General features: G+C 44.1%; 1 protein-coding gene across 4 annotated transcripts in view; it reads right to left on the reverse strand.

Annotated features, from left to right (window-relative positions):
* Positions 1 to 1,617: 1,617 nt before the first annotated feature.
* cadm4 (cell adhesion molecule 4) overlaps positions 1,618 to 21,981 on the reverse strand; it is a 167,372-nt gene continuing 147,008 nt past the window's right edge. For 2 of the 4 annotated variants that reach the window (XM_030071756.1, XM_030071754.1), the window contains exons 6-9: positions 21,692 to 21,864; positions 11,927 to 12,037; positions 4,989 to 5,117; positions 1,618 to 3,674 (exon numbers count right to left, since the gene is read on the reverse strand). In XM_030071756.1, the coding sequence (XP_029927616.1) occupies positions 3,565 to 3,674; positions 4,989 to 5,117; positions 11,927 to 12,037; positions 21,692 to 21,864 (523 nt within the window). In that variant the 3' untranslated portion in view covers positions 1,618 to 3,564. Of the gene's footprint in view, positions 3,675 to 3,857; positions 3,937 to 4,988; positions 5,118 to 11,926; positions 12,038 to 21,691; positions 21,865 to 21,981 lie in introns of all 4 variants that reach the window. The other 2 variants (XM_030071757.1, XM_030071758.1) reach the window with 2 other exon arrangements.

Below are 21,981 nucleotides of genomic sequence, written 5' to 3' on the forward strand. Positions count from 1 at the left end.
CGTTTCTCTGGTTTGATTGCCGTTCAGTCGTTCTGTCTGCCTGAAAGCTCTGTGCTTCCTGATTATGCTTAGCCTTGACACACACAACCACCTCAATCAATGCCCAGTGCAGGTGCCGCCACTGCGTACACGCCTCCGTGCCTCGGTGAGGTCACACCACCGAGAAAATAGAAGGCAAGCTGCGGTCATCATTCCACCCAATACGGGTAACTGGGGTTAGCTTCGAGGATGGATAGCATTGTATCAAATCCACCACGTAGCCAGCAGAGATAGAGAGAGCTAGAGTTTGAATGGGATGGGATGTTTACTGCAAGTCATAGCAATGAAATATGGCCGTCATAAATGGTCGTAAACAGAGAACTCTGTAATGTGAACCCGTTCCAGAACGTTAATCGGTGAAACTAACATCGGAGAAGCGCTGTGAGTTATTCATGGATGTCTCGCTGTCGTTACTGGTGGGATTACGGTACAAACGCTGCATGTTATTAACTGTGACGGGGAGAAACACAACGGACTGTTGTCTGGCTTGTTCCAATCTCATTTTTGGTTATGTCTATTGATTTGATAATCACCCTCAATGATCACAGTGTAGGTCCCAGTGTCATCAGGTCTGGCGCCAGAATTGCATCATTGTTATGGACGAAGTTGCTCCGGATGAGCCACAGCCAGCAGCAACAGTGCAGCATCTACACACCAGTGAGCTCTGCGAAATTGAAGGTGACTGAAATCTTTTGCCATGGACAACATACAGCATCCGCTTCAAATAAAAAAAAAAAAAAAAAAAAAAAAAAAAAGTTTTGGCCATTAACTTTTCATACACTTTGACAGTTGAGGAGTTTTCCTGACAACTGTGAGGTGAAACGGACATAACAACCAGCCAACCAATGCAAGCTGCCTCAGTGCGGTGAGTCTCGCAGGAAAACAACAGGTGCCACCTTGGTTTGAAGGGCATATAGGCCTGTCTTACAGAGTTATATATAAACGGACAGTATTCGATAGTACCAGCTAGCTAAGCTACCGTTGCGTCATCATAAACTGAAGATATGCCTGGCCTCGGCTTGTGTGCGTGCGGGTTGATTGTTTGTTGCCCAGAGCGTCAACTCATGCCTGGCAAGTCCATTACTTTGATTGCCGTTTGACAATCTGTCTTTATGACAGCCGACCGTGGAGCCTTGCCATCGATGGAAGACAAACACATCGATCTATCACCCAGCGACCTCCGGCAGCTTTCAAATCCAGCCCTGCACACAGATGGACATGTTGAGTGCTTCTCGACAGAATCGGGTATTGATTGTGTAGAAGTTAATAGCGGAGTCATATTTTTCTGTGTGCATCTGACTCAACCCTGCTGTCACCCTTTCTTTCCCCGCTATCTGTTCTTATGATTCATTAGCGCTGCCACAGAACCTTCTGTTTTGTTTATTCTCTTTATTCTCAATGAGCTGCCAGTTTTAACTAGCTCAGCTGCCTTCATTTCCATCTTCCCACCTATAACTCGCACTATTCCCCGTTGATCCAATCATATGATCTCCTGTTCTCCTTTTCAGGGTATTTCAAAAACAGGTCCCGCTAATTACACAGTAAACACACTGAAAAACCAGGCTGATCCCGCAAACGTTATTTTTGGATTCTTTTTTATTTTGTCGTGCTTTGTATCTTTCCCCTATAAAGAAATAGTTAGCTATACTGTATATCAACAGTGACACATGGACTCTAAAATAAACAGGAGCGAAAGACAGGAGACTAGGCACAGGAGACGAAGAGAGAGAAAGACAGGGAGAGAGAGAGCGAGAGAGAGAGAGGAAAGGTAAGAGGAAAAGAGTGAAAAAAGACAGCAATTTCTCTACAGTATAGAACCAAAAACAAACCATGGGAAGTGTACAGTTCTTTAACATTTACAATTATAATAATAACAACGGCAATAATAATAACAGTAACAACAATAATAATTGTTCAAATAATAATAATAATTAATAAAAAAACAATAAGACCTCTGGTTCTCATAAAGACAAATGAATTTTTTTTTATTCTTTTCTATTTTTTTCTTTAAAGATCACTGGACAGTAGTTTGTTCGGCTTTGCACCTCTAGGCTAATATTCTGTGTTAGTATAGTTGCTTCATAATGCGTTTCAATAGTAAACTGTTTTCTTATTTCTTAAAAGTTTCATTTAATTTATGTTGCTGATCTCTTTTTTATACAAATAAGGAATTCAGAGATATGTATACTTGTGTCGATGTGTTTACTGTACGTATGGATGCGTGTATGTATCTGCATATGTATGGTAGCATTCAGGAAAAAAAAAAAAATCCATCCATTTCAGTTTCTCATTCACTCCTTTTGCTATCACTCCCCGTTCCCTTCTTTTTAAGACTTTTAAACCTTTTTATCCTCTTAATGACATTCTAAAATAATTAAGCTTTTCTTTAATGCCTTAGCAAGTCATATTCCTTTCTTCTTTGTCGGGAAGGCAGCCCAGCACTAATCCTTTTATTATGAGGAGCCAACAAAGGAGGAGCGATAGAGGGGGACAGACGGAGGGAAAGAGTGAGAGAAGGGAAAAAAGGGAGAGGACGGAGAACAGGTGAGTGGAGAGGGAGGAGCACACAAGAGATGGAGAGCCTATTAAAGGAAACGGGATCCAACTTTTCTGCACTTTTGCACAGAGAAAAAAAAAAAAGGACTAATAGCCGATTTTGTCATTGACTATTGGCGAGCCAACAACGGGCATGACAAGCCCGAATACTGAGGACAGTGAGCCCGCTCATGAAGTATGAACACTTCCAGAGACTCTGGGCTCGCATGCTGCAGTGTTGTTGAGGAATTATATATGAGTTGCGCTCCGTGGGCAAGATGCTTTGGCAAATTTAAGTATTGCAATTTTCTTGCATTGAGCGCTCAAGAGCAAATGCCTGCCCCTCCGATGCCCGCCTCCCCCTCTTCCTCGCCCAGCGCTCCCTCTTTGCCAGTTAGAGATTGATCTTTTCGAAATGGATGGTTTTCTTCAGGCATGGAATTACAGCAGTCATCTGCCTCTAATTCCCTCTCCATTTTGGTGGCCGCACACGGCAGAGTGCCGGCTCGCTTTGCGCTCTCCGCTTCCCTCTCGATCAAAATAATTGTGGTATCATTTCTTTTTTTTGTCTCCGTCTGCATTCACCTCACCCTCTCCTGCTGCCTCCCTCGCTCTCTCTCTTGCTCTCCATTTTCCCTCGTTTCTCCGACCTATAGTATATGGCACAGTCGTTAATGGCTGGTGGGTCTATAGGCTCTCTTTCTCTCAGTCTGTCTCTGAGTGTGTGTGTTTGTGTGTGTGTGTGTGTGAACAATATGGAGTGGAGTGGAATGGAGCAGGATGGACTGGCTGTGTGCAGTATCTGTATACAGTCGTTTTCAGAAGGCCGCCTGTTATGGCGTGTTGCGTGTGTAGGTGTATGTGTGTGTGCATGTGTGTGTGTGTGTGTCTGTGAGAGAGAGTGTGTGTGTGTGTGTGAGTGTAAGAATCAAGGAGAGGAGGGGTAAAAGGGAGGAGGTCAGGAGAGAAGGGGAGAAGAGAGGAAAAGGGCTACAGTAGGTACTCCTTCTTGCCCTGGCTGGCGTCGTTCCCGTTGAGGAAGGCCTCCTGCACCTCGCCGTGCTCGTCCAACCCACTGGCCTCATGGGTAAGATAGGAACCTGGGTGGAGAGAGAGAGAGAGAGAAAGAGAGAAAAAAGAGAGAGGCGAAGAGAGAGAGCAAAAGAAAGAGAGAGCGAGAACGGAGATCGGGGAGGGCAGGTTAGCTGGCAAAGCGTCATAATAATTGCAGCGCCATGCAGCATTATCAAACCAATCAGCACTTAAATTATTGAGTACCATACCTGTGATTGATTAATTAATTAGTTCATTGAGTATTAGGTCAATACCAAGCAAGAATAGGCTCTCGGGTACGGTATGAGCCTACCGGTGGAATGAAGGGCATGAGACGAGGAAGAGGCAGAGGAGGAGGAGGAGGAGGAGGCGGGTCATAGGAGATAATAGAGAGTGAAAGACAGAGAGAGAGAGGAGATTGACAGAAAAGGGTGGAGGGAAGGTTAGGTACAACAGAACAATGGCACGTTTGTGTCACTCAGAAAACCTATCAAACACATTTCAGCACCCCACGGCTCCGTATGATTAATGAATCGTCGCAGTGCGGGTTACGGGGAGCGTGAACCGCTCGAATCGTCCTCCCGCTGGTGTGTGCCTCCGCCGCGGGGGTGAGTGACACTCTCATTCTTTTCCCGCCGCAAAAGACTGACTGGCGTGCCGCTGGCAGCCAAGCCGGGCCGAACACAGAGCGCCTAATGGCCCTGTCTCTGCGCTGATTGGTTGTAATGGTCCTGTCTCCATGCTGATTGGCGGTCAAGCCATATTGAACGTTGATTGACGGCTTGTCTAGCCATAGTTACCCCGTGGCCAGACAAGTGTGTGAGTAATGGTTCGCTGCGGCCACCCCCCCTGCTTGCTACGGGCTTCCTGGCTCGTCTCTTGGCAGCCGTGGCACCGAGTTGAAGGCTGCCAGCACTGGGGCACTTAGAAAGATAGGGAACGTGGGTTGTCTTCTTTTTAATGGATGAGCCTTGATACACTAACGTATAGAGTCATAAAACACGGAGACCACGCCTAAATTTCCCACCCCGCCCTATCTCTTCCTCCCGCCCCGGCCAAGGTCGTCCATCACGGGCAGCGTCTGGCTGGAGAGGAGCATCCCGTCCTGCCTGCTCTGCGCTGACAATTTTACACCTCGGCATAAAAGATTATTTTCTGAGAATCTGGATGTCTAACTTGTTTCCAGTGATCTCTCTGCCATGTGTTATGCGATAAAGCGGAGAGAAATGAGAGTGAGCCCCGTGTGAAAAATGTGATGAGATGCACATTACTTTTAATGCGTAGATGTGCACCTTGCTGCTGAGGAAAGTTGTGTGTCTAATTCGGTTGTGTGTGTGTGTGTGTGTGTGTGTGTGTGTTACCTTTCTGTCGGACGGAGCACCAGATGGTAATGATGAGGACGCAGATGACGGTGAAAACCAGCAGCGCCAGAACACCCCCTATCACTGCGTATGGCACTGCGCTGTGGGTCTCGACCACTGCACCAGGATCTGAGAAAGAGACGGAGACAGAGAGGAAGTGTGTGAACATGCGTGCGAATGTGTGTGCATGTGTATGTGTGTGTGCCGTGGGAAGGAGGGGATAGTGAGGAATGCAGAGGGAGAGAGAGAGAGACAAAGGCAAAAAGAAGCAGAAAAACTAAAGGAGAAAAATGAATACAACGAGCGAACCAAAGTGGGAATTTTGAGGACCAAAGGCAGATTTTGAGGAAAAAGAGAGATGAAAGATGGAGAAAGGGGACGCATCAAAACTTCAGCATGGGAGCGAGCACAAAGAGACGGGAGAGAAGGAGAAGTCAGTGTCTTCCATCCAACTTACATTATCACCCATCATCACCCCAGATAGACAGACAGAACGGGTGAGAAAAAGGCAGCGGGGAGAGTGCATCGAGAAATAAGTATGTCAGCTTCTAAAAAGCCACTCCAGCCAAGCGCCTGTCAAGAGCACAATGCATTTTGAATGAGGAAAACTTTGCGCGTGTTTACACCCCGAATAATGTAGCCTTGAGAAATGAAATCAAACACCTTAACAAAAGATGAGCAAAGAGAGATACAAAGAGGAGAAAATAGAAAAACGGCAAGTTGAATTCTGACATTTTTCTTTTAGTACGAAATCGTCTTGGTAAGAAACCGGTCATGTCAGGACTGTCAGGACAAATTACAAATACAGCAAAAACAAGGAAGATGACAGAATAGCAACACTTTCTTGGAAGATGTATTCCTAAGACTAACATAACAGTAACATAGTAACTGCCATGATTATTAATGAATATAAAAGACAATTTAACATTAGCCAATACAATGTCAAGTAGGGACCAAATGACACTTGAAGGTGAATTATCGAGCAGGGGGGCCCGATCTACCTGACTGAACGTGCATTTTTGTGGTTTAGTTGACTATGTTGAATAAAGTTTGTTTATATGTCTTGAATGTGGCAAAATCTAAAAGGTCAGACTCAGAGCACAACCAGCACCAGCAGGGCACTGTGGCCTGTTTGTAATGTTGTTGATTTCACCTCAGCACCCCCTGAGCAGGGTCTCGCCACTCGGAGTCAATTTGGCTCACAGGAGTTTTACAAGCTAAAAAGCCTTTATTTCTGTGTTTCTCTGTCTGGCTTTTGTAGCAATAAAAAGTGTAAAGCACGCTAGATTTGAGTATTATAGGTAACAGTTTCCGCAAAATCAAATTGTTTTTAGCCTTTTCTTTTTAATTCCACCCTGTGTTGTTTTTAATGTTTTATCTAATGTTTTCAAATGGCCTTCTTTTTATTGTGAAGCACTTTGAGCTGCAATTCTTGTATGAAAGGTGCTATACAAATGAAGTTTTATTATTATACTATTATTATCAAGAGGTGGCGTGAAATCGTCATGACCGCTGGGCCAATCGGCAGCTGAATTAGTGACACGTTTGCCCTGTCTAGTTTTAGTTTGCTGGCTAATTTGCTCACTTCATTTGGATGTAGGTAGCTACTATTTAGATTCCATCACATTTTTTCTGGACTGGATATGGATTCAAATTGTGCCAGCCATTGAATTAAAGCGTGATCGGTATGTTGTTATTGCATTCATGTGTGGGACGCCAGCTCCAGTATGGTGTGCACACAAGTTTGCTGTCATGTGGGGGGTTGATGTGTGGCTTGATCGTGTTAACATTAGACGACTGTGTGGCTGTACATGGTTGTGCAGGCACCCATCACCACTGACTGTAAAACTGTGTACTTATTCACTTTCTGTTATCTGACATATCCTTGGTAGTATGCCCTGTAGGTCTTGTCTGCTCGACTGATTTATCCTTTATCTGACTGAGGTCTGTGGAAGGTTTTTTGGAAAAATCCATGGCACCAACCATGGTTCTGTAGCGTCAGAGGTTTGCCGAGGCCAAGTTTGTGTTTTTCAGCTGAGTCTGAATGATCCTGGCTTCAATCGAACTTTCGCATTTTTGCCTCGTGCACCTTTAATGGCAATATTCATAAATATACATTAATGTTAACAAGACAAGTACATCACAAAGACTCTGTGTGTGTGTGTGTGTGCGTCCTCATGCATATGTGAGTGCATGTAACTGTGCCAGAAAAATCAGCGCTGTCAACAGGAAAAGCAGGCGAATGTGACTGCAGGGATGCAGAAAAAGAGAAAAGAAATGGAAGGAAAAGCATAGCATTGAGTCATATGAACAAAATCAAATATCATGATATGTTTGACCAAACACCTTGATATCTATATTTTGATGATACTGCAGGGATGTCTACTGGTGCTTTCATGAGAAATTCACACACTAGAGATTTATGATAAATCGAAAACAATGTGGATACGTCCAAACAGGCAGAGGAAAATAACAGAACAGCTAACACAGTGCATCCTTCTACTGTAATGTAGTCTTTAAAAGCAGGAAAAGATGACACTTTTACCATATCACAATATTACATTATCCAAAATCCAATATGATATCTGGTCTCATATCATGATACTGATAAAATATTAATTCCCAGCATTATAAAGGTAAGAGTTAAGGTAGGCTGTGTTATATAAGCTGGTCCAGAGTCTGGACTTGAGCACTAAAATAATAACAGACAGCAGTGGACTCCATGGCGAGAGCTGATACTGGGATCTATAGGACGCAAGGACCCGGAGCTATCGACCCAGCTCCAGGACCTTGACAGAGTGGAATTAAAACATGAATCATTAATATAGTGCTAACACTTGGAGATCGGGAGAGACAGGCAGAGAAAGAGAGAGTGATGGCGCAGGAGAAGAAAAGGAGGAGAAAAAAAAAAAAGAGGAGCCGGGATTGACGACCAAGGAAGAAAGAAAGTGCATCTTGTGCCCATGTCGGTGCGTGCTCGCGCATGTATTTCCTGAGCTTGTATGAGTGCCTCAGTGAGAACAATGTCTGTGCTAACATTTCTGCACAAGTATGAGTGTGTGTGTGTGTGTGTGTGTGGAGGGGGGTAGGAGGGAGCAGATAGTGAGGAATGCAGGGTGAGAGAGAGAGAGAGACAAAGGCAAAAAGAAAAAGAGAGACAAAAGGAGAAAATGAATAAAACGAGTGAACCAGAGTGAGAAGTGGGAGAGATTTTGAGGAAAAAGAGATGAAAGACAGAGGACGGGGACGCATTAAAACTTCAGCATGGGAGCGAGCACAAAGAGACGGGAGAAAAGAGAAGTCAATGTCTTCCATCCAACTTACATTATCACCCATCATCACCCCAGATAGACAGACAGAACGGGTGAGAAAAAGGCAGCGGGGAGAGTGCATAGAGAAATAAGTATGTCAGCTTCTAAAAAGCCACTCCAGCCAAGCGCCTGTCAAGAGCACAATGCATTTTGAATGAGGAAAACTTTGCGCGTGTTTACACCCAGAATAATGTAGCCTTGAGAAATGAAATCAAACACCTTAACAAAAGATGAGCAAAAAGAGATTAAAAAAAAAAAGTAAGAAAACAAAAAAAATGACAAGTTGAATTCTGGCATTTTGTTGTATGAAATCATTGTAGTAAGAATCCGGTCATGTCAGCTTTACCTACACCCGTGCTTTTAACTAACATGACTGTCAGGACAAATTACAAATACAGCAAAAACAAGGAAGATGAGAAATAGCAACACTTTCTTGGAAGATGTGTTCAAAGACTAACATAACAGGGACATGATAACTGCCATGATTATTAATGAATATAAAAGACAACTTAACATTAGCCAATACAATGTCAAGTAGGGACAGTGACCAAATGACACTTGAAGGTGAATTATCGAGCAGGGGGGGCAGAGGGGGCGGCTGCGGCTTCACAAGGGGGCCCGATCTACCTGACTGAAGGTGCATTTTTGTTGTTTAGTTGACTATGTTGAATAAAGTTTGTTTATATGTCTTGAATGTGGCAAAATCTAAAAGGTCAGACTCAGAGCACAACCAGCACCAGCAGGGCACTGTGGCCTGTTTGTAATGTTGTTGCTTTCACCTCAGCACCCCCTGAGCAGGGTCTCGCCACTCGGAGTCAATTTGGCTCGCAGGAGTTTTACAAGCTAAAAAGCCTTTATTTCTGTGTTTCTCTGTCTGGTTTTTGTAGCAATAAAAAGTGTAGAGCGCGCTAGATTGGAGCATTACTGGTATCGCTTTCCAAAAAATCAAGAGGTGGTGTGAAATCATCATGACCGCTGGGCCTTTGGATTAGGGCGGTATACCGGTGTTGATGATAATCATAGGAATAAAAAATGAAATATCAATATCGTGTTGAAAAAGTGCATATGATAATATTGTGTAAATTATCCAGTGCCACTTGAACACAGTGTGTGTTTTACATCTGCCGCTCTGCTTCGTCTCCCTCCTGTAGCACCCCAACTCCTCCCCCTTCCTCCTCACACACAAACACTGACCCTCTGCCTACACCGGCACCTAGCCAGCGTGGCTCCCAGGTAATGAGCGCGCCGTGACGAGTTTAATGTAAACATGTCGACACATTATATAATAACCCTAAAAGAGTGAACTCGCCGGTGTGGGAGTTTTTTGGGTTCCAGAAAGTGGAAGGGGAAAAGTTTGACGACACGCCGGTTTGCAAAAAAAGGCCGAACTAAAGTGTCGGCTAAAGGGGGGAATACAACGAACCTGTTCTCTTCATCACCCTGAAGATTCTGCCACAGCAGAGAGAGTGAGTTGCTTCATAAAGATCTTCCATAGGCAGAGACAGGAAAAAGAAAATTATGCCAGGGATTGTTCAGTAGACATTGGATTATTCCAAGTTGTACACAACTTCTGTGTCCCCTGCTATCCACAAATGATTTTATTTCCGTCAATATTGTAGTTATAGCAGATGTTGCACCTTGATCTGTTTATCAGTTCATCTGGTTACCTTTTAACTAGAAGTTATTGAGTGTAATTACAGTTTTTGGATTCATTTTGAGTGCAGTTCATCTGCCAAAATAAAGAAAAAACACCTAAATAAAGTTAAAGATTAATTTCATTGATTTTACCACTATTATTTAAATTTTTGTTGATATCATGATAATATCATTTTTTGCCCACGATAATCGTGAAGTGAAAATCTGATATCGTGACAGCCCTACTTTGGATGTAGGTAGCTACTATTTAGATTCCATCACATTTTTTTCTGGACTGGATATGCATTCAAATTGTGGCAGCCGTTGAATTAAAGCGTGATCGGTATGTTGTTATTGCATTCATGTGTGGGATGCCAGCTTCACAGCACAGTTTGGTGTGCACACAAGTTTGCTGTCATGTGGGGGTTGATGTGTGGCTTGATTGTGTTGAATTATCGAGTAGTGGAGCAGAGGGGGCGGCTGTCCCAGGCTCACTGGTTCCTCCCATTTATAAGGGGGCCTCAATCTGCCTGACTGAACATGCATTTTTGTTGTTTAGTTGATTTTGCTGAATAAATGTGTCTTGACTGCGGCAAAAACTGATGGAGAATGATGGAGCAGGAGGAGAAAAAGAGGAGCAGGGATTGACAAAGTGCATCTTTCGTGTCTTTGCCCATGCCGATGTGTGCGTGTGCATCTATTTCCTGAGTCCGTACGCCCGCCTCAGTGAGAACGATGTCTGTGAATCTCGGTGCGCCTGTGAAAACCCGGGAGACCTGTGATTCAAGAGTGCGCTGTGACTGAATAGCCGGGCCGGTGCGATGCTTCATGGTCAATGAAAAATGAAGCGCTCTACCTTCTGTCTTTGTCTCTCTCACACCACGCTGCTGTTGACACACCGAACCCCAAAGCTTCATGAGAAATGACTGACAGCTCAAGACAAAAAAAAAAAAAAAAAAGTGCATCTTATCACCGAAGCGCCCCTTTCCAACGATGCGTCAACACTGACTAATAGTTCACCAGAATTTCCAAGCCATGCTTCTTCCTGTGCCTCTTTTTGACATTTCCACACACACACCCAGCAGGTGAACAAGCTCCAACTGCCAGAGACATCAGAAGAGGAAGAACAATGCCCCTGCTCCCTTTGTTTCATCTCTCCCCTCGCAGAGCCAGAGAGGAGACAGAACTGAGGGTATGCAGAGAGAGATGTACCAACTGAGCCCGTGTGTGAATGTGTGTGTGTGTGTGTGTGAGAAAAAGGCATAGAAGCCAGAGAATGGATGTTTCTACTCTTACATGCCCAGATATATAAAAACATTTCTGCAGAGAGAAGGGAAGAGAGAGACAGTACGAAATCCAGGTGGTTGTCTAACCATGTTCTCCCAGATGAGTGTCACACGGCAGGAAACTGAAAAGCTGCTCAGCTCTGTGCCACTGCTCCGAGCGTGCATGTGTGTGTGTGTGTGTGTGTGTGTGTGAATATGTCTGATTGGCCTCCTCTCAGCCCTCTAGGGGCCTGTGTCAGTCAGCTTGTCCCTTATCCCCACCTCCCACCCTGGTTTAAAGTCATTAACAGTACAAACATGTCCACCAGCACCGGGGGCCACCACAGACTCCACACACACAAACACACACACACACACACATAGACAAATGCTGAGTGGGCAATGTGTGCGGGGAGCATCAGACAACCATTGATAAGAAAAACAGAGAGAGAGTGAGAGAGAGAAAGATAGATACAGAGGGTGAGTCGCAGCGCATGGTGCATACCCAAGTGTGCAAACACGTACACCCACATAGATGCAGGGCAAAGGAAGGATATAGCAGAAAAAGGTGAAAGTGTGTGTGTGTGTGTGTGTGTGTGTGTCAGAGAAGGCCACCTGAGAGCCAATCAGACGAGCAGGGGAGCGTAAGCAGGGTGGCACAGAGGGAGAGGAGGGAAGCGTGAGCAGTGGGATGGAGGGGAGCTAAACAGGGGTGTGAATACCTTACCTTTGGCGTCCGGGGCCACGCTGAATATTGGGAGGGTTGGGGTGGCGGGATGGGAGGTGACTGGTGTGGTGGTAAGAGGGGGAGGGGCCGTGGTAGTGACTGACACATTATCTACAGACAGACAAGGAAGGGGATAACACACACAGTGCAAACACAAATACTATTATCTACAGCAAACATTAGCTTCTGTAGGATTTCTGGCAAGATGTTATATGTTACATGTTATATGGTATATGTTACATGCGATACATGCTCCATGCAGAGAAGGTTGAGTAACACACAGATCTTTAGCTTTACCCTGTGATTAGTAGAAAAATGGCAAGGTGAAAACAGCAAGCGCCATGACATTAGTCTCTGGGTCCATTCTTTCCACGAGGGAAACAATGAGGAGGTAGATGTGTCAGTCCTCTATTATCTTGCTTATTTTATAGATGTGATTCCTTTTACTTTACTCCTTTTACAGGCAATAAAATGCATCCCTGCCCGTATAGACCGAGGGGTTAGGGTTTTATACGGTGTAGAAACTGACCATGATCAATAGCTCACTCCTACTTGTCTTCGTGCTGATGACACTTTATCAAAGTCCCAAAACTGTCTCTGACTCTGTGACAGAAGCAGTGTAGCAGTAGCAAGAGCAATCCTCCATCTCCCAAATAATCTGAAGCTCCTTGAGGAACAGACAGTTTAGAAATGTCTTGGTGTCTTGACGCACCCCAAGAGGCTGCAGACTGTGCTAGATACAAACGGTACCTCAAGAACCCTGATGAACTACCCTCGGAGAAGTGTCCTATTAGAAACAGGTTCCACTTGGTTCCCCAGAGGGTTCTGCCAGTGTGGCAAACAGAAAAACCTAAAAGGAGCCCTGAGTCCTGACAGTGCCTAAAGCGAGGTTAAAGCTCAGAGGGGAACAAGCTTTTTCCTCACTATGTCATTTTAAAACCCTTCTTAAAACCCACTTCTTTTCTTTAGCTTTTGATACCATGTAGGATTTTTGATTTTATGATTTTTGATTTTATGTGTACATTTTTTTCTTTTTATGCTGTGCGGGCAGTGCATTTTAAATTATTTTATTCTATTTAAATTATAATTGTATTATTTTATTTTATATATTTTTTATTATTATTATTATTATTATTATTATTATTATTATTATTATTATTATTATTATTTTATTTTATTTTATTTGATCATGTTATCCTGTTGCGTATTTTACCTTTTTATTCTGCTTCTATTGTGTTATCTTGTGGTGTTTTATCTTGTTGTGCAGCACTTTGGAAAACCATGTGTTTGTTAAAATTGTGCTATATAAATAAAGTGGATTGGATTGGATTGGATTGGATATCCCTCTGTGTTTACAGTGAAAGACCAGAAGCCAAAGAGCATCTTGGTAAATCAGTTAAATCTAACAGATGGTTGGAAAATTAGTAGTGCATAATGTTAATGTTTTCTACTTTCTACTGTTTTTGTTTTTTTTAAACTTATACTTTATTTATTTTTGTTTGATGCTTCTCTGTTGGTTTTCCTTCAGTGTTAATCCTGCTGGATATAGGTTATCTTTACATCTGTAAATATTTGTATCTCTTTATTTAATAATTTAATAATAAAGTTTATGACACAAATAAAAAAAACAACAACAACAACAAAAGACTGTAAAGCTGAATTATGGTATGTGACTTCTCTGCTTTAGCATCTTGCTCAATAATCACTGGTTGAGTGTTTCAAAGGGGCAAAACTTTTAATTTGTCTCTTCCAATAAGTTTTCAGATGGAACCATAAGACATAAGGACTGGAGGAAAGAGCTGATTCACATCAACATTGATCAGGAATCGCGGCTGATTCCGTTTCAATTCCGGAGACAAATGTTACTAATTATTTTCCCAGGTCGGCTGTGGCCAGAACGGAATCGATCTCGACCTCCGACACGCGATAAGGACGTGGACAAATGGCGTTCTCCGGCAAAGCTCTATACCAACCGAGGGGGTTAAAAGAGATGTTTACAAAGGGAAAGACATGCTTTAGAGCAGAGGCTAAAGAGAATTATACCTGGCAGACAGACATTCATCTACAAGGCAACAGGAATATATGGGAACGCATTCTCTAACACTGACACATTTTCTATGGTACAATGGCAAGGGAGACAGAGACATTGTCTGTGACAGATGCATTCCCAATGGAGCTGTGCCACGCAGGGACTGTCTCATTCAATGCCGAACAATAGCTTGGATCTTGACACATTCTCTGAATCAACGGATGAGACACAATGGTAGGCAGAGGAGGTAGAAAAAGGGACAAGTTCATATTGCTGCTAAAGACAAAAATAATGGGAGACAAGAGCTAAGAGGGACCAGGAGGAGTAGTGGGAGTGTGTGTGTGTGTGTGTGTGCATGCGCGCATCAGCACTTTCACAGTGATTAACATGGCACTTCATCAAACGATCTGTGTAAAACCGCAACATGCCGAGGCAGTGTGTGTGTGTACTCAATGCTTCGAGACACACACACACCTCATCTGCACCACAAGGAATATACATGCAGTTCTGTGCATGTGCTCTCTCTCTCTCCCTGTCTCTCTCGTTCTCGCTCGCTCTCTCTCCCTCACTGCCCTTTCTGCTCAGGAGTAATTTATTGGTAAGTATTCCTCTGTCTCTTCTCCCCTTTCTCCCACTGGCCCTGAGATCATCAATCTCTTTCTGCACTCCTCTTATGTCAGCACAACCCTTACAGCCCCCCTCCCACTACCCCTCACCCCAACGCCTCCTTTTTTTTTTCCTCATGCCCAACCTTGCTCTTCTTCTCTCTGCGATGAAATAAACGTGATGGGTGCTGTACTTTGTGGAAAAGAGAGGGAGCAACAGACAGCCTCCGCGCGACGAGAGAGGTGTCGACTGCATGTTTTCAACAGAGAGAGAGGCTAAAGGGCAAGAGAGAGTGATGGAGGAGAGAGGGAGAGAGAGAGAGAGAGAGACAGCGCCCTTACACGCACACACTCTGATGGACATCCTGACATGTGCGTGTGTGCGAGTGTGGATGTTCTTTGACCCTGTGTGTGTGTGTGGGGAATTACAGAAAACAGAAACCAAGTGCAGGTGCATGTGTGCTTTGCTACTGTAGCGTGTGCATGTGTGTGTGTGTTTGTGTGTAACTGTGTGTGGGGGATGCACAGGTGCGCCTGTGGTCCTCACTTGTTGGATGGGGATTAATGGCCGGTGCCGGGGCACTTATTAACTCGACACTGATTTATTTCTCTTGACCATCAGGAATGACCTAAAAATAACCACTATTTTCCATTTCCTATTTTCTCTATCTCCCCATCAACATCTCCTGCTCTCAACCTCCTCTCTCTTTTCAACTAAACTCTCTCCGCTCATGTTCTTTCATTTGGCCGCCTGTCTCCGGTTTCGTTCCTCGGCAGCTCTCTCCCTCTCTTCAGCTTAATTAAGGAGAATGCCGTACAGCTGTCGCTCTCTTGGCTGATATCGCCCCCTTTTTTCCCACATCATATTGTTATTCATTAACACTATATGGCTGCCAATCAGCCGCTCAGCCCATGTTATTTCCAGGGACGGATGTAGTGCGGCTTGCGATAATGACGTCTCCCCTCGTATCTCATTCCAGCAGACGCGCGCCTGAGGATACCGCGCCACCGTCTCGGACGAGCCGCGTTTATTCTTTCATGTTCAGCTCCTGCTTGCGCGGCCTCACCCGGGGAGCCGGTGGCTGCGACTGTCAATCAGAGGAGCGGCGGATGACCGGTACGTTGAGGTCCACTGACCAAGCCGCAAGGTCAACACTAACGGGGGTGAAGACAGGGAGGATTCACTCGGTGTGAAGTCAGGCGCTAAAGGAAAAAACGGCGCTGAGGATGAGTTTAACAAGTTTGACTTGTCATTATCTGTCTCTGTACCCCCCCCCCCCTTCCTTCCCACCACCACCACCACCACCACCTCCCATCCCCAGCCTCTTTCCACTTTCATTCTCAATCTATGCTTCTTTCCCAAGTCTCACTTCATTAAGGGAAGGTCTATGTTTTTCATTCCAATTATCCTAACGGCTCATTACAACAGCCAGGCAGGCACACTCTAATCTCTCTGGTCACCTAGTACAGCGCTCACTGTCTACCCATCCATCCATCCTTCCACCACTCCCCTCTGCCATCCACACGTCTTTCATTAAAACTATTTATAAGCCTCTCTCTCTCTCTCTCTCTCGACTACCGCACCTCCTCTGTGTTGCTGTTCTGCGGTGCTGCACACACACATGCATATACCTGTATTTACATGCATGCAAACACTTAAACATTTCTTATTTCCCCTATCTCTACATCTCTAATTCACCCTCCCTCTCCGTTTTTTCCTCTCTCTCTCCATCTCCCACACTCTCTCATGCAATTCAATTCTAATGGGTTTTATTGGCTTGGCGATTCATCTGAGTGCAGCAGCTCAGTTCAATTACATAAGCGAGCCCTCCGGGCTTTCACCAGACAATCAGCAACATTCTCCTCCCAGCGACACACACACACACACACACACACATACAGATACACACACATACACATATACACACAAAATCCAATTCCTCTTTAACAATGGTGGCAACTGAGATGAAGCAACCAACCAAGGCCACGTCCTCTCTCCATTCTGCAGATACCAGGTGTGATTGTGTGTATGTGTGTGTGTATTTTCACTTGTGTGTTTGTTCCGCAGCTCACCACAAAACAATTTCTCATATTTATATCATCAGTGATATTCTCAAAGTTGGAAGAGAATTAACTCTGTTATATTGAATTGCGGATGTGTGCACCTACGCCTGCACGTGTACACACACACACACACACACACACACACACACACACACACAAACTAAAACACAATCAGTCATTCTTTCAATTCGCAACTCCCCTACTTACAAACGACACACACATACGCACTCACACTCACACACTCTCACACACACACAGGGGAATACATGCACACACACATGTGGACAGCAGAATAAAGCCTGAGTCCGATGTGTCACGTCTTCGTCGAGGCCTGGCCTCCCCAGAGTGCTTCCTGCCTCTTACTCTCACTCTTTGCCAGCCCCCCCTTCATAAACTGACAGCGCCTAAAGCACCTGCGACAAATTGGCAGCCACTTTCACCTAATTTTGTGGCCGGTGTGCGAACCCTGATGGCAGATAACTCTCGCAGAGAGAAGGCTGACCTGGAGCAAGGGAGCGAGAGGCAGGGAAGCGGGGGAGAAGAGGAGTTTGCTGGTAGTTTTTCCTGCACCTGCCATAAGATGGTTTCTTTTTCGCTGACTCATCCCTTTCAGCCCACTTCCTCCAGCCCTCCCTCTTTGCCCCCAACATGCCCCCCCCTACCCCCTCATTGCATCCTGGGATTCCCTCTGGGAGGCCTGGGAGGCAACTAATCTGACGTGCCGTTTATCTGACAGGCCGCGGTAAATGCTAACCTGCCTTCGACCTCCACCGTCCCCCTTGTCTCTGTCTTTCTTCATCCCTCCATCCCTCTCTTCTTCCTTCCATCCATCCATCCATCCCTTTTTCTCATTCTACTCCCCTCCTTCCTCTTCACACCTTGTTCTCGGGCAGCTAAGCCTCCCCTGAGTAAGAAGCTGAACTGCGGCAGAACCAAGAACAGAGTTGCCCTCTGTTCCCTGATCTTGGGTCTAGTGGCAAGGTGAAAATAGACGGAAAATAAGTGAAGGGAGGGGGGGGGGGGAGGGAGGAGTGTGAGAGGAGCAGAACGAAGGAGAAGTGTGAGAGGAGGTTAGTGGACAGAAGGAGGAAAACAGGCGAGGACAGGCGGCAGAAAAGAAGGTTAAGGGAAAGGAGCGAGAAGAGGGAGAGTGAGGAGGGCTGGGTGAAGGAGAACAGAACATAATGTGGATGACAGAAAGAGGCAGAAAATTAGTCGTGAGAGATGGGGGGTGGGGAGGGGGGGCTGCAGAGAAGTTCAGAGAATAACTGTGACTGACTGGATAAAATGGAAATAAAAAAAAGTGCTCACAGAGAATAAAATGGCAAAATCCATGCACACTTGAAACAGAGCCGCTGTAAAAATATCGGATAAAGAGAGAAGCCAGAGCGGGATGAGACTGTATCCTTTTCCATCACCGAAGTCTTTGGGAATAAGTGCGGAGCTTTGTTCCAAAATGAGATCCAGCATTTGAAAAAAAAAAAAAAAAAAAAAGGAAAGAAAAAAATAAAATAAAAATTACGCCGCCTACTCTTACAATGTGACTACTGGCAAGAAAAGAAACCTCGCCTTGGACTATCGTTAAGAGTTATGAGTCACCTTAATACATTTTTCTCACAAAATACTCATGTTTGTGAGCATGCATGGAAACGTCGAGCACTCCTTTCACAAATACATACATATCATTCAAAAAATTTAGTCATCACCACTATGTCCCATAAGCTCTGCAAGCCGATTTATTTCAATTACTTCAATCGCAAATGAGCAGTTCAGCAATAACCCATTTATTTGTGATTGATAGAAATGCCTAGTAAATAAAGCTTGCTATAGTTATACTGCATGTACAAATGCACACACATTAAGGATTATAGCCTGAATGCAGTTTAATTGGCAATTTTCTACAACATATCAGAATTTTCAGTTGTGAGTTACAGTAACAATCAAGTGCATGCTTTAGCCATACAGTCTACAGATTAATTAGATTGCTGGATCAACTGGACTAACAGTATAATTAAAGCGCTTTGAGAAAAGGTTTAAAACAATCTGCCCATTAAGGAGTACATAGTTTTGAAGTACAGCACACCATCAGTGATACAGAGCTACAGCAGAGGGATTTCAGAGGCTGATAGCTGGAAATCCCTGGCGCAGAGCCGAAGAGCTGGAGCTTGGCTTTCAGTAGTTATGTGAATTTTCAAGTCTTTTATGGGTTTTGGTGGAGGCAAGCGCCTCTATTTAAAAAAAAACGTACTGTACCTTTTTCTCAATCAGAGTGGATAAGAAGCGAGCGAGATGAAACAAATTAATGACCAGTGCAGAGCAACAGCATGAAATAAAGAAGATAAATGATGAAACGCAGGCAAAAAAAAAAAAAATGACATGGAGGAAAACAAATGAGAAGGACAGATGAAAAAAAAAAAATAGCGAGGGAGGAAGCAAAGGGGAGATGAGGAGGAGGCAGAAAGACGACGTTTTTCTACAGAGGTGGCAGTGCACATCAAAGCCAGACATGTCTAACCTTCTAGGAGAGAGCGGGAGGAGAGGGAGGGAGGGAGAGAGAAAGAGAGAGGTGGGTGGGGATGTCACCTTTCATCTTGCCACACTGTTGCCACCCTTGATGCCTCCTTTCTTTCTCACTGTGGAAAGCTGCCATTATGTGTGTGCCGTTTGATGCTAGATGTGCTTGTACAACACTGTGTGCCTGCGTGTGAGTGTGAGTGTGATGGATGGATGAGGGGGTGCTAACCAAAGGTAGGCCAAGAATGCTACGTAAGTTATCTCGCCTCTCATCCCTCTACACCTCCTCTTGCCTCTGATCTCCAGGTGTGTTTGGGTGCAGTGACAGGAGCAACCAGCAGGGGGTGGAGCAGTCCAGAGGGCATACTGGCTGACTAACAATTGGGGCCAAAGCGCAAATGCATAGGATTCAAAACTGTCAAGTCTCTGATGCTTTGCAATTAAGCTTTGATGCAATTAAGCTTTGATGCTGTAATATTAAAACCTCAAAACTTCTATTTTGACTGAAGATAAACTTTTAATCATTCATTTATGTGCAGATTAAGTGTGGATTACAGGTGGTCCTATGGTCTACAGATTAATAATTAATGATGTGTGATTAATGAAGACGCATAAACTCCCTTTGGAAACCATCTTAACCCTATAGAGCTTGAACTATGAAAGAATTGGCAGAAAATTCAAATTTTTTGAAACTGAACCCTTTATTTAGTCCTATAACAAAATATATTAAAAAAAAAATCAAAAAATATGTTATTACACGGCCTTTCTCGTGTATGATATATGATGTGTACTTGAAATGCCAATGGTATGGTCCAGGGTGAACAGGGGAAGTGTTCAATGGTATACAACAGTATTTTGGTCAAGTATTGATTAAACTGAAAACGAAAAACGGAAATGAAAATGTGTATTATATATGATACAAATGGCTTTATAGGGGTTAAGCTTATTTTTTAATGTACATTGCCATCAATGAGTATGCTGGCCCGGTGTTCTCTCTTTCAGAAAGGTGAGTTTACAAGATTTTCAGCGGATGGCAGCGAGCTGCAAACATCACCATCGTCAGCAACAGTGTACATATCTGGGTCAACCTTCATTAAGAATTTAGCCAGCGAGAGGCAGTGCATCTGGGTGCACCATCTTGGAACACTTGTAACATCCTAATAACAAAAAACCTAACCTAACCTACATCTTCCTCTGCCTTCTGCTACCTCTGTGCTCATGCAACTGGTGGATTCTGCTTAATTTTAAATGTGGCATCTGCTCCACTGTTTTTTTTTTTGTTTTGTTTTTTTGCTTTGCTTTGTTTTGTTTTGTTTTGTTTTTTTGCCAGATTTAACAATGTGAAATTCAGAGGAAAACATCATTCCAGCGCAGAGAACCAACAGAATCATCATCAGCAATTCTCTTTGAGCGAGAGCAGCCCATATGAAGCCTGAGTTCAATTAATCTACTCCCTGATATTATGTACTGCAGTCTCCGCACGGTGGGAAATATGTGAAGTCCGTTTGTCCTTGGACCTGTGTGAACATACCCGGTAACATATCAATGTGTCTCATCATAAATGCCATGAGAAAAAAAAAACCCTGTACATTTATTTATTTTACGCGGACATTTAAGTTTCCCTGAATGAGCGAGAGGAGCGAGGGGAGAGGATTATAGGTCATCAGAGGACATGATGAATTGGCTCTTCGCAACAGTTAGTCAGAATAATGATGTTGGTGACTAGCACACGGGCACGGCATTTCTTCCTGTGGAATCAATAGCTCTGTTGAATCAATAACACAGGAGGTTTAGCAGAGGGTTCCTGCTGTGTACCAAATCAAGAAAACAAATAAGGCTGAAAGACAGGATGAAACAAGCATTTGGATTTACTGGGTCTATTGCCCGCTGCCGACCAGGATGCTGCGACTAGAGAGAGACGTGAGGAAAATGGATCAATGAAAATATAAAAAAGTTTTCTCAAAAAACAATCATCAACTCAAACACAGAGGAACAGAAGTTGTTTAAACAAAAGAACAATTGAACATGAAAATGCTCAGGAAAAAAACGCACTAATTGCACCCGATGCTAGGACTAGAAAAAGGAAATGTAAAACAACAACAAAAAAAGTGCCACTTTACAACAAGTAACACTTTACAACAAGACTTATAAAAGGGCTTATGAATGGCTTATAATTAGGTTATTAATTAGGTTGTGAACACTTTATGCATCACAAACAAACAACACACATTGATGACGGCTCACTATTTGGCAAGAAGTTACTGCTGTACTGCAGCTGTTCTATTAAAGCTCAGTTGTTCCTAGTGGCTTAGCTTCCTGGTACCATTTTACAATAAAACTTCTCTCACACTGAGCCTGCTCTCATATTGAACCTAATTATTGAGCTAATTATAAGCAACTCATAAACCCTTTATAAGGGCAGTCTTATTGTTAAGTGGTACAAACAAAACAAGACAAAGCCCAAAGTTCATATTTGCCCCACACTGGGAATACTTCGTGAACAAATTATTTCAATAAAAGTTTAAAGACACAGCCGTGGCCATGGTTACTCACCGTAGACCAATAGGGTGTAGTGGTCGGCGGCACGGCCGTAGTTGTTCTGCGCCTGGCACAGGTACGTCCCGTTGTGCGATTGGCTGAGACGGGATATCTGGAGGGTGGGGCCGGAAGTCTCCGCCCTCTCAGGTAAAGTGTCATTGATCCTGGACCACTGAATGCTCCTGGGCCTGGAGAGCCAGGCGGTTGCAGCAAGGGAGCAGAGAGGGACAGAGAGTTTAATGTTTGAAATGTTGATTCTGTGGTGAAAACACAAAACATCATCATGAGATCACTTGTCCGCATTC

This window comes from Myripristis murdjan, chromosome 16 (genome assembly GCF_902150065.1).
Source record: "Myripristis murdjan chromosome 16, fMyrMur1.1, whole genome shotgun sequence".
Lineage (NCBI taxonomy): Eukaryota > Metazoa > Chordata > Actinopteri > Holocentriformes > Holocentridae > Myripristis > Myripristis murdjan.